The 12,779-nt window shown below is 36.3% G+C and overlaps 1 protein-coding gene across 1 annotated transcript in view; it reads left to right on the top strand.

Moving 5' to 3' along the window:
* The window catches only part of mtnr1bb (melatonin receptor 1Bb), a 54,137-nt gene extending 43,412 nt beyond the window's left edge, over positions 1-10,725 (top strand). Inside the window, exons 2-4 of the mRNA XM_006800071.2 lie at positions 3,153-3,271; positions 3,383-3,727; positions 4,969-10,725. Of these exons, the coding sequence (XP_006800134.1) occupies positions 3,153-3,271; positions 3,383-3,727; positions 4,969-5,391 (887 nt within the window). The 3' untranslated portion in view covers positions 5,392-10,725. The remainder of the gene's footprint in view (positions 1-3,152; positions 3,272-3,382; positions 3,728-4,968) is intronic.
* Positions 10,726-12,779: the final 2,054 nt, after the last annotated feature.

The following is a 12,779-nucleotide window of genomic DNA, read 5'->3' as shown; positions in this document are numbered from 1 at the left end:
ACTGTGATAGCAATGATACTGGTCTATAATTATTAAAACTATGTCTGTCTCCTGATTTATAAAGGGGGATAAGTTTTGCCACTTTCATTCGGTCAGGAAATACACCTGTATAAAATGAGAGATTAAAAATATAACAGAGAGGTTTGATTATGCAATCTAAAGTCTTTTTTACGATGACCATATCTAACCCATCACAGTCTGTCGATGTCTTGTTTTTAGATTTTGCTACAATAGCTATGATTTCTTTTTCAGTGATTTCCCCTAAAAACATAGACTGTACCACTATCTCCTTTCCATTCATCATTCCATTCTGAATCATTCTGTTTTCTAATTAAGTTTGCCAGGTTAGGCCCAATATTTACAAAAAAATAATTAAATTAATTTACCACTTCATTCATATCACTTACGACCTTATTTTTCTTATTAAAGTAAGTAGATAAATTTAAAGATGTATATTTATTACCCAATACGTTTTTTAAGATATTTCACGTACCCTTAACATTATTTTTGTTTTTGTAAAATAATTTATTATAATACTCTTTCTTAGCCTTTCTGATAATTAATACTAACTTATTTTTATAAACTTTATATTTCATTTCAGGAGGCTTTCTTCTAAGTTTTATATAATCTCTATACAGTTTATTTTTCTTTTTACATGCATTTTCTAATCCTTTTGTTATCCATGGTTTACCAGTAGTTTTCTTTTTCTTTTGCTTATATAATACCAGTGGACAGTGATTTTCATACAAAACCAAATAAGTATTTAAGAATGCCTCGTATGCAGCATTGACGTCATTTACATAAACCTCATTCCAATCTTCTTTCATAAGATCTTGCCTGAACTCATTTATTGCATCATCATTTCTAATTCTTATATATCTGTCCACACACACACTTACTCCTTTCGTGTCATTTTATAATCTAAAGTAAAAAAAATAGGTAAATGATCACTTGTGTCATTTATGACAAGACCCCTTATAATGTTGCTTTCCAAGCAATTAATGAAAATGTGATCAATTGAAGTAGCTAACTTTTCAGTTATTCTACTAGGTTTAGTAATCAGAGAGTAGAACCCTCTTCCAAATAATAACTCAAAAAATCTGATGATGCCTTATGATTGGACATTTACAAAAAAAAATCAATATTATAATCATCGCAAATACAGAATGTCTTATTTCTCTTTACCTTGCTCAATAAATCTTCTACTACATCTGTGAATGTTTCTATCAGTGTCCCAGGCCTCCTATACATACAAGTAACAATTATATTACTCTTTCTTTCCATTTCTATTTCTACTTTCACACACTCCATTAAATCATCAATAGCCACAGACATATATTCAACCTGTTTACATTTCAAATCACTATCAACAAAAAGTGCCACACCTCCTGCCTTCTTATTAGATCTATTTATATGATATAATTCATACCCATCAATGTGAAAGTCCCAACCCCGTTCCTCATCTACCCATGTTTCTGATAGTGCTATCACTTTAAACTTGCCTTTCAGATTATTCAAAAAATCATTGATCAGAACAAAACTTTTATAGAGGCTTCAACAGTTGAAATGAATTAATGAAAATGTATTGCCTGAGTCAACATTATCCGTAAATTGATTCTCAGTATAATACTCGCATGCAACATTAATTGCATTAAGCACATTCCTTTCTGGATCGATATTATTTTCAAAATCATGTAATTTGTAACCTTGGCTTCTTCTGGTGTTCCGTCAAGCTTTATCATCACTTTGCAATTTCTTGCCCATGTTGCTTGGATTTTTTTTTTCTTTACGCATGATACGGGCTTGTCTGGCAAAATCGGCGTTCTTTTTTGTGAGGTGTTCATTCACATATACTCCACTCCCTTTCAGTTGTCTAGACTGCCTCAGTAGCTCAATTTTGTGTTTTCGATTCACAAATTTTACTACTATTGCTGGAGGTGCGCTGGCATTCTTTCTGGGGAGGGTATAACACACCGCGATGTTGTTGCTATGCAGGGGAAGTTTTTTACTCGCAAAAAACTCCACTACCTGATGCTCTAATGTTTGTTGCTTCTCCACCGGGGACTCATCTCCGCCAGACCTCACACCACTCCCAGTCTCAGTAACTCTTGCGTAGCTCCTGTGTTTGGTTTCCAAACCGGTAATAATCACGTCCTCCAGTCGTGCATGCTGTTCTAAATCCTCCACTCTCCTTTCTAAGAGCTGGATTGTTTTATCCTTTTCCTTAATCAAGCTTTTTAATTCATTGATTTGGTCCATTAAAGTCGTTAACATTCCTTGTTGCTTAACTATTCTTTCGACGTCTGTTGACAACGAGTTAAGCGACAGCTTAATCTCCTCCAAATCTTTTTCAATTTTTCTCATCGTTGCCATTTTCTCCTTTTTGTTTGTTTATGTTTTGTTTCAAGCAAAATATATTTGACTTAGAATTAATCACACAACCTGAGACGCCAATCTGGCTGTAGTTATATCATTGAGATATAGCGACCGTACCATTCTTTGAATTGGGCAGAGGACTAGCCAGATGGAAAAAAAAGACTTGGATGCCCCAAGAGCTGTGTCCACACTCCTGCCCTTCTACTCTGTCAAAACACTGACTCTGCCATTTGTGATAAAACTTTGTCTGATGAGGCAATCAGCTGTGGGCAGAGGGTAGAAACCTTTTGTAATCTCTGTCTTCACAGCCAACAAGCACACCATGCTGGACCTGCTGAGATAGGGTCCTAGTTCACTGAAAATTGCATCCTATGTAGTAGTAGTAAATGGTCAAGTTGGACAATGTTCAGTGCAAGACAAAACTCCATTATTAAAATAGTTTCAACAAGGGTCCTTTTGCATGGTGATTATCCTAAGTGACTAGTGACAACAATGAAAATGAGGATATATATAGTTCTGGTAATGGTTTTGTTCCATTTTCTAGATGTACTGCAGAGTTGTCAGTACAGTGACTGACACTAAAGACTGAGCATTTGCAGGCAAATGTTTAGAAAGAGAAGATGACAGCTGAATTCATCATGCTCACATTTGAGGGTAAAGCTAGTGCTAAGAGAGCAGTAGTTATGGTGTTTGTGATGCGAGTCAACACATGATCAGAGAGCACATTTCTGCAAATGTATAGAAATGACAGCGTCTCTTTATATCTTCCTCTACAGGTAATGTGTTTGTGGTGAGTCTGGCATTTGCTGACCTTGTGGTAGCCTTCTACCCCTACCCTCTGGTTCTCTACGCTCTTTTCCATGATGGATGGGCTCTGGGAAACACACAATGCATGGTAAGACCACAGAGCTTTCAGCTTGTTTCAGTTTACCACCACTACAGCAGCAATAAGCATACTCCCAGCACAGTCTGACAAAAACACTTCACTCTCTTTCTTTCTGTTCAGGTCAGTGGTTTCCTTATGGGGCTCAGTGTCATCGGTTCCATTTTCAACATCACTGGAATTGCGGTGAACAGATACTGCTATATCTGCCACTCATTCGCATACAGTCGGCTATACAGCTATCGCAACACTTTGATGTTTGTTGCCTTAATTTGGCTGCTCACCGTAGTGGCCATTGTCCCGAATTTCTTCGTTGGTTCCCTGCGTTATGACCCACGGGTTTACTCCTGCACCTTCGCCCAGAATGTCAGCAGTTCCTACACAGTGGCAGTAGTGGTGGTTCACTTTCTGGTTCCCATTGCTGTGGTTACCTTTTGTTATTTACGCATTTGGGTACTTGTTATTCAGGTGAGTTTTCAGGCTCTCTACATTAATATTTACAGTCTCAAAAATTATATTAAAGCTTTTAGAACAAAGCAATACCACCAACAAAACCAGTAAATACAATACCAGCTGTAAATAATACAGAAACACCAAGAGTAGAATAGAAAAATGTGATGATTTTATGTTTAAACCCTGGATAATTGACCCATTACTTGCTGAGTGTACATTATAAATAGTTTCATGTACTGAAAAACTCATCACAGTTCATAAAATCCTTGGTTGACATTTAAATTTCAATTAATGATTAGCGCAATTTTATTTTATTTTATTTTATTTTAATTAAAGCTACAAAAAACAAGGTTAGTGCGTATTTGTGTTTCTGTGTGGGTTAGTGAATGTACAGTCAATGAAAATACTGCGCCAAAATTTTTGTAATTTTGTCGCTGTAAACCACTGCATTAGACTTTAAATCAAACAGTCAAAATATGATTGAAATGTGACCTTCAGCTTAAATTCAAAATAGTTTAACAAAAGGACTGCATCAACTATTTATGAATCATAGCCATTTTTGTAGTGCCACCCCCCCCCAAAAATAAAAATAAAAAATAAAAATAAATAAATAAACCAGTTAAAAATCAACAATGTGACACATACTTAAATAGAATGATTGAAGAACTTCATAATATCTAACCGACTCAAGAAAGAGTTTGATGCAGCACTTCCAAACCGTGATCACGATACACTGTCATAAATGTAAATACGGAGGGTTTACAGCAAAATGCAAACTACTTATTACACTTAAGAACAAGAATGGTAGATTAGACGGCCACAAAACATCTGCATAGAAAGGTTAACTTGTGCCAGAATAATAATAAGATGCATACTATTGAGAAGGAAAGGAAGAGCTCATGACCTGAAACATACCACAGTATGTAGCAGTATAGAGATGTCTGGCAAAGAAATTGCATATTCTAAGTGGCCAAGTCGGTCACCTGATCTCAGCCCAATAGAGCAATAAAAATAATCCTTACTTTTAAGATCATGTTAGTTTGTCCAGTTACTTTTGAGCCTCTGAAAATGGGGTACCTTGTATAAAATTGGCTGTAAATACTAATCTGTTAATGCAATATTTTTGCTACAGCCCTTTGAATAAAAGCTTGAAGTCTGCACTTCAAAAAGCTCACTTCATAAAAATGCATTCTCAGCAAAGAATTTTTCATTCACATCATTTACAATTATGTCCAATATGTTTTCTTCATGTCCAGGTGCGTCGTAAAGTGAAGACAGAAGAAAGCCCTCGCCTGAGACCGAGTGACTTGCGGAATTTCATCACCATGTTTGTGGTATTTGTGTTGTTTGCCATTTGCTGGGCCCCACTTAACCTGATTGGCTTGGCAGTGGCGATTGATCCGTCCCGCGTGGCTCCTCGTATCCCTGAGTGGCTTTTTGTAGTCAGCTACTTTATGGCCTACTTCAACAGCTGTCTGAACGCCATAATCTATGGCTTACTGAACCGAAATTTCAGGAATGAGTACAAACGCATTGTCACCTCCGTCTGGGTGACTCGGCTCTTCGTGACGGAGACTTCACGAGCCGCCACGGACGGAAGGAGCATGAGGAGCAAGCAATCGCCGCCTCCGCCGCTCAATAACAACGAGTCAGTCAGAGATCGCACAAACAAAGAATGAAGTCTGAATTCTTGAGCCTATTAAATGGTAATTCCTGTTTTGTGTTACATCCAGGTAGTTGTGCAGCTAAAGAGTATTAAGTAATGAATGAAACTGAAAGACATGGCTTTGTTTTCTTGTAGTTTACCAAGTTATGAAGAATTCTATCATTTAAACTCAGAGTTTTTACCAGTGATGGGTTTTAATAACTGTGATTTGCGTCAATGGAGCAAAACCCTTTAGAGATTATATCTGACAGCTAAGCCATGTATTGCAGTTTCATGTTGTTATTACTCTAACAATCTGAATGACACATTACTAAAATGTGATATCCTTTAATGTCTGCTGCTGTAGACTTTAAGACATAATTCACCAAACTGGGTGGCCAATGGTAACCATACACTTCTCTTTAGTAACTTCAGAAGCCTCAAATCGTAAAACTCGCCTCACCTGAACGTCAGATTAGTACAAGAGGAAATGATGTCTCACTGTTGATAATATACAGTATAATATCAGTTTGATAGAGTTTTATATGGTGAAAGTGCTAAGCCTAAATGCTGCAGTAGCATAATACTTAATATTGCCTGGTTTGACCTTCTTGCACTGCGAACAACAGGAAACAAAATCTTAGTAATAAACATGACAAATTAATTCAGGTGATGGATGGCACAAAACAAGTTGAGAGAAAAACTAGCATCAAACCATGTAATATGTGCTAATTAACATATCTGTTTTATTTTAGTGCACATGATGTAGCTTGTGGAGGATACCTGTGTGTCTGCTAATGCTGCTCAACCAATCAGTCACTCAACAAATAAGCTATGCTTCATATCTACTACAGTTGGTGTGATGTGGCTATTTAGGCTTCTTGCAATACCGAAGAAAATACTTCCAAACTTATACTTATAAATTAGAGAAATTTCTATAAGTTCTATAAATGTGAAATAAAACTTATAAAAAAAATTACATAAGGTGACCAGAAATGGTCATTTTGCATCATAATCAGTTTTGATACTACAGATATTATGTTATAGTGAATCTTTTGTACTTTTGCTAAGGTAGAAACTCAGTACACACAGCATTAAATCCATCTAAATCTACAGAAATAAAAGTGCAATGCAATAACTTATTCAGTTTCATCAAATATCCAAGTGCAGCAAATGGACAGTTCCCTGTGGACACTTTCCTATGCAATTCAAAACACACTGTGCGTTCCAATCCAAGTTCTCCAACATAAGTTGCATCTGAAAACAGTATTAAGTCAACTCAGCTAGTTCCTAACCTTAGCACATCCATATTTCAAGAAGATGTCATGGTATATTTCTGATTTGCCGCACTGCTGCTCTCTAGACCGCATAATAACAAAAAGACTGAGACACACAACAAGTTCATGAAGCTGTTCTCCCTTCACTGCTAAAGCCCTGCGAATGCAGCAAGCAGTTTAGACTGGGCTCAGGTTCCTCTGCCTCCTACATCATATGCTGTGCAGTACGATGTAGTGGTGATATGTTTATTTATGCTGAAATACTTATGCAAAGCTTTAGCTTTTCATTTAATAGGTAATTTAGTATCTTTGTTTATTAATGCTGTTCGTGATAATTTTTTATTTAGAAAAGAAAAAAGCTGAATTCACCATGGATACACGTCAATGCTTTCATTGTGGAAAGTAAAACAAAGAGAAGCAATGAGAGTACATTAGTGAAATGTAAGGAGCGGGTCACTTGCTTGTATTAAATTTGACAGGATGACACTCATTGCCTCTTATCAGTGAACAGTGTTTTATACATCGTAGATGTCTGAGTAAGTTCTGTTCATATCCGTTTTCCCATCTCAGGGTGCCTACTGAACATTTTTCTTGTGATATGTTTTGTTGTCCAAAACATTTGCAGTTCATTAGCTACCTTACGAGGGAGTCCGAAGACATTTCAAAGGGATATTTTGTAAATTAGTGTTAGTGTTGTTTTTACCTGTGCTATGATGTTATCAGAGATGTATTAAAATGTGTTTTTTTATGTATATTTGAAACTCAACAACCCCACATAATAACTATATTATTGGATTCGTTTTATCATCTCTTCCCATTAACCCCATTATAGTGCATCTAAAACAACCTCTAAGGTAACTGACACGAACATTGCATCACTAAAAAAAATTCTAAGACTGGTGAAATAAGATGTGCATTAAAATGTAACAGATTTGTTTTTCTACTTTTCTCTGACATTTAAATGCACTGTTGGTGCACATTCATGTGTTCCTATACAGGGTGAAGTGTGCAAAGCCAGACTCTCACAGATGCCGAGCTCAAAGTTATACCACAAAGACAGAAGTGTAAACCTTACAGACAGAGAGGGAATATTTCAAAGCAAACACTGAAATATGTGGTGCAGAAAAGGGAAGGGGGAAGAAAAGCAGTGGTTTATTATTTTGTGTTTGAAAGGAAAACATATGGAGGGACTGTGCGGCTTCTTTGGGAACAGAGGAATTGGGAAGGTCAGTTCCCCATCAGGGAAGCAGAAGTGGTGCCCAGGTCACTGGAGGGAAGAAAAAGTTGTAAAAACAACAACTAGAAAGGCGATGCTGGTATTGACAGAGAAAACTAATCTGGAGAGTGTTTTAGATGCACTTGGAGGGAGCTAAAGACTTCAGTTCAAACCAAAGAAATGGATGTAGGTGAAGGGGGTTATGTGCACATACACTTTATCATGATGTTGCTGGGGGACATTTTTAGAATACCTTCAGTCCCTAAAGTTTTTCTTTTTGTTTTTTCTTCAATTTAAAACTACTGCCTTATAGTTAATACAATCGTGTCAAACTTTTAAATATTATACGGCAAGTGCCATAGTGTCTATTAGTAATGAACCCATTCAGCAAACCTGGTTTGCCTCCATACTGCTTCTTTTTTATGTATTCAGGACAGCTGTCTATAGAAAGTTTTCTCTGCAGCATTGCACATAAGTTCATATGCAGACCTCAGGCAGGAGACTAAATTGCTGAAACACAAGAACAAGTGTTATCTTTTTTTTTTCCTTTGTGTCTTTGTCTTGTATACACTAGGGCAAAATTATGTAGCTTTGTTCATTTATGTTCCCTGCGCTCACAGTGTGGGCCTATTTCTCCATGCCACCAAATATTACACATTCCTTGATAAATTAATGGTTTGCTGTAATTAAAATGCTGTTTTCCATCACCTACAGCACAACCTCACAGCTTTACTTTTAAAACCAGCCACCATACTGCAGTTTCTCATCGGGCTTTACCACATGCCAGCAAGGTGGCTCATCAATCCTCTTAAATCATGTAAATTGTATGATGAGTTTTTACATTGGCATGGTAACAGATAACTATCTTGAATGCACAGCTATTCCTAGAGGTTCTTATATTAAAGGCATCCTACTTTTTGATCACCATGCTGGACTGTGTTTGCACCAGGTGAGATGCTGCAGCAAAGGGATAAATTGGTGCATTCCAGCAGAAGTTATCAGTGCGACTGTGCTACGTGTAATTGTAGACGAATCAAAACAACATTTTAAATTCTGAGTCACACAACTTTGGAATTGAAAAAGCTATTTTCGGCTTACTTATGAATGATTTACATACAATTTTACCTCAAAAAGTGAAGACGCAAAGTAAACAGTGAAGATCGTCACGCTGTTTTTCATTGGAAGATTAAAGCCAAGGTTTCTGTGTGCAACTAATCACTTTGAGTGCAGTGCTAAATGAGATGGCACACACTGTCTGTCTGTCAGTATGGTGTTGGAGTCTCTCTCACACCTTCCCCAAATGCTGTACGCAATATTAACGCACTATTGACTTTCTAGTAAAAGAGGAATGTCCTAATCATTTTAAATGATCATTTCCACAATGTGATCTGTAGCGTGAGCCCAGGTGCCAGTTTGCAAAAAGCGAATACCCATTTGGCAGTGTAAACACATTCATCATTCATTCGCTTTACATCTTTCAACAGATGGGTTTCCAAATTACAGGCTACTACACAGATCACAAGATATTCCCAAATCATAACTTGATGAAGTCAAAATTTCATAAAATTAAATGAATCAGAGTGAAACACTCATATGGTGAATACACTTATTAAAGTTGTTACTCGTTAAGCCTTCATAGCCTTTTAATGACTGCTGTGCAGCAGGCTGGCAAGCAAATATTGAAAAAGGTATCCACAAAATCTGAGCTACAAGCCTACATGACACATTATGCCTCATATAAAGTTTTTATTGATTGAGGGATGTTGGCACATGATGAACACGTTAACCCTGAGATGTCACTGTTCCTGTCTTTTATTTTGATCTGCACAAATTTCTTAAACAGCATTCAGTTTTGCATGTGTGTGAGTGCGTGTCTGTGTGTCACTAATAGATTATTTAAGAGCATGACAACACCAGCCGAAAAGGACGAAAGACTGCTCAAATTACGAGCAAAGCACTTTCTCAAAGATGAAAATAAAATGATAGGCCTTGGGAACATAACTGAATGCACTTACAGTATCCTGTAAAGGACATAAAAAAAAATCAAACCACAAAAAGAGAGAGAGAAAAAAAAAAACCTTGTGTATGCACCTTTTGCACTGTTTACATATAAGAAACCCTATATGTGTCATTTACAACTGTGACTACGACAACAATAATTAAATATTTGCAAAGCACAAGTGCTTTTCAACCGATTAACTTTTACGCTCAGTGGCCACTTAATCGTCTGCAGCTCATTAGACACTTTTCATTTGTCTGCTGCCAGCAGTGATGAACTCAATCATCTAAATCTTTTCAATCTTACAAAAGAAGTTGTGCTCATGCTGACCAGGTGCTGCAAAAGATGGAGAATTCATAAACAGTTTGTAACTATTTAAATGTGGCAACTGACTGTGTATCTTAATGTCCAAAATGGCTTTTGTGAATTTTTAAATGCTTTATTACTTTTTTTTTTGGTGTGAAACGCCACCAGATTGAGCAGGACAGTTGCTATGTTACATTTCAGGCGTGTAGCCACTTGACTACTTGTGTCATGATAAATGTTTTCTGTTCCAGAGGCTGTGTGAATGTGCATGCTTGTCTGATGTTATTTATGACCGACACTAATTGGCATGAATTCACAAATGGGGGCAGGATGCCCAGAGGTCTGAGTCTGAGTAACCAAAGGGAAATCTGTGGAATGTAACGAAATTTAAAATTTCATCACAAAAAAAAAAAAAGAAAAAGGAAAAAAAAAAAAAAGACAATGTTGTGATACTGAGTCTGCTTAAAATGAACTGTGTGTAAAAAGAAAAAAAAAACAACCCATGAATTATATGTACAATTCTCCTAAAACACAATATTATGGAAAATAAAATTCATATATCATGCTTTGTTGGACGTCATTGATGTGTTGTTATTTTTTTTAAATCGGCATATTTTAGAAAAGACTTACTTTTGTTGCTTCCCAGCACTTTGTTCCATATAATATTTCAGCATGCAGCTAAAAAGGTTTCTTAAAAGCCTGAATTGACTAAAAAATGACTCATCTCTGTGTAGATGTGTGATTATGAACTTTTTAAGGGTCATTTTTCTTTTGATGAGACATCCTCTTACTCTCCTAAGGTTTAGAATTATGACTGACCTGGGGCTGGAAAGCTTTTGCCAGCTTGTGGTGCATACTTTTGAACTCCCTGAACTCCCTGCCATTAGACTATGCTGCTTTGCACTCACACTGAATGTTAGACTGGAAAAGGTGAAGATCTAAATTTGGGGGACTGCAAAGTTGCTTCACATTGCCACAGAGAGATAAAAACGTTAAAAATGTTATACTTAATCAGAATCAGAAAGACTTTATTTATATCCAAGGGGCAATTAAGAGTTAAGTCAATTCATCAAACTTATATTTAGACTCTTGAGCTCTCAATTAAATCACTTTAATTGAATAAACACAGATTTTTTTTACATAGCTGTGCAGAGTAAATATAAGTGGAAAGAACTGTCTAACAGAGTGGCTGTTAGTCAAGTCAAAGCAGATTAGATTGCAACAGACCGTGGGATGAGTAGCTGGAGGTGATTCAGCACCGGAGGCAAAGATTACGATTAAGAAATGAGGGTGTGGTTTAGAGAAACTTCTCCTTGCTCATGATGAATAATTGCAGGCGCTGATATCCAGATGGTAGTCTACTCACTCTCATTATCAAACGCAGTGCACACATCACTACTATAATGGGATATTAGTGGAAAAAGACAAATCAGCTGCTCCAATAGAAGCTACACAGCATGTAATATCATCTCATAAAACACTCTCTCCACATGAAATACTTTGTAAATTCAACATGATAATTTCTGGGGATATGATGTGATGAGATTTCAAAACTTAACTAGGTGAAACTTAAGTGTACATAATACTCTACAGACAGAAACTTGGCCCTTTATAACAGCAACCTACTGATTAGGTAGGCTGGTTTTATATCAATGTGATTAATATGACACGTGTAATTATTGTGTTCCCCTTTACTGTAATTATTACCATAGTCCACCCTCCTCAGCTCAGAAAAGATATATCCTCCTCAGTATTTGTTGTTAAGTGGCTACAGTGAATATCAAAAGTTCAAAAGATCAGCAAAGACTTTAAAGTCATATTTAAAGCTGACGTCTCTGCCTGCTGTAGACCAAAGCTCACTGAATGCAATTGCCTTCAGTAATTCTGATTAACATTTAATGTGTAAAGGGGGACTTTGATTGCATCTAATGCATGGATTAACAAAGATAATCCATGCATTAGATTAATCCATGTATTCATTTTAGTCAGAAACAACAATATGCAATTTCATTTGATTTTAAAACTCCTAAGCTTTAAAATTAAATGAAATTAGAGAGCACTGTTTTCTGAAATTACATATCATCATCACAGATTAGGTATGCAAATATGAGGTAAACACTGTGTGGCCGGAGCTTTATGTAGAATGCTTGATTTACTTTTAATTGAAGAGGGTTTCTTGGGCAATCTTTTGTACTGGCAACACATATATGTAGAGTAAAAAGGGAGCAAAATGCCACAATTCTGAGATTTAGAAAACATGTGCTCTAAAACTGTGTGCCCTTTTAACACAAGGACCCTTTCACATTTAAGATAGAAACAGCATGCCAGATACTCTCCTGTTGAGAAGAACTCAGCAGGTTTTAAAAAAAGAAACATCAAAGCACTCGTGGTTTTTCATCATCTGTAATAATACATTTATATATACTGATGAAACGGACTTTTATGTCTTGAAAACAGTATTATGCCATAATTCTTGATTTTCTGTGATTAAGTATAAATGTGTTAGCACCTTAAGGGAAACCTTGACCTTAAAAGAACTTGCTGCACATCACTTCAGATTAGTCTTCTTTTTTTTTTTTTTTTTAAGGTGAAAGTATGATATATATTTTTTTTTTCCAGCTTGT

Source organism: Neolamprologus brichardi, chromosome 10 (genome assembly GCF_056152115.1).
Source record: "Neolamprologus brichardi isolate AB-2024 chromosome 10, ASM5615211v1, whole genome shotgun sequence".
In the NCBI taxonomy this organism is placed as follows: domain Eukaryota; kingdom Metazoa; phylum Chordata; class Actinopteri; order Cichliformes; family Cichlidae; genus Neolamprologus; species Neolamprologus brichardi.
Note: the sequence above shows the minus strand (reverse complement) of the source record. Positions and strands in the feature narration are given on the sequence as shown.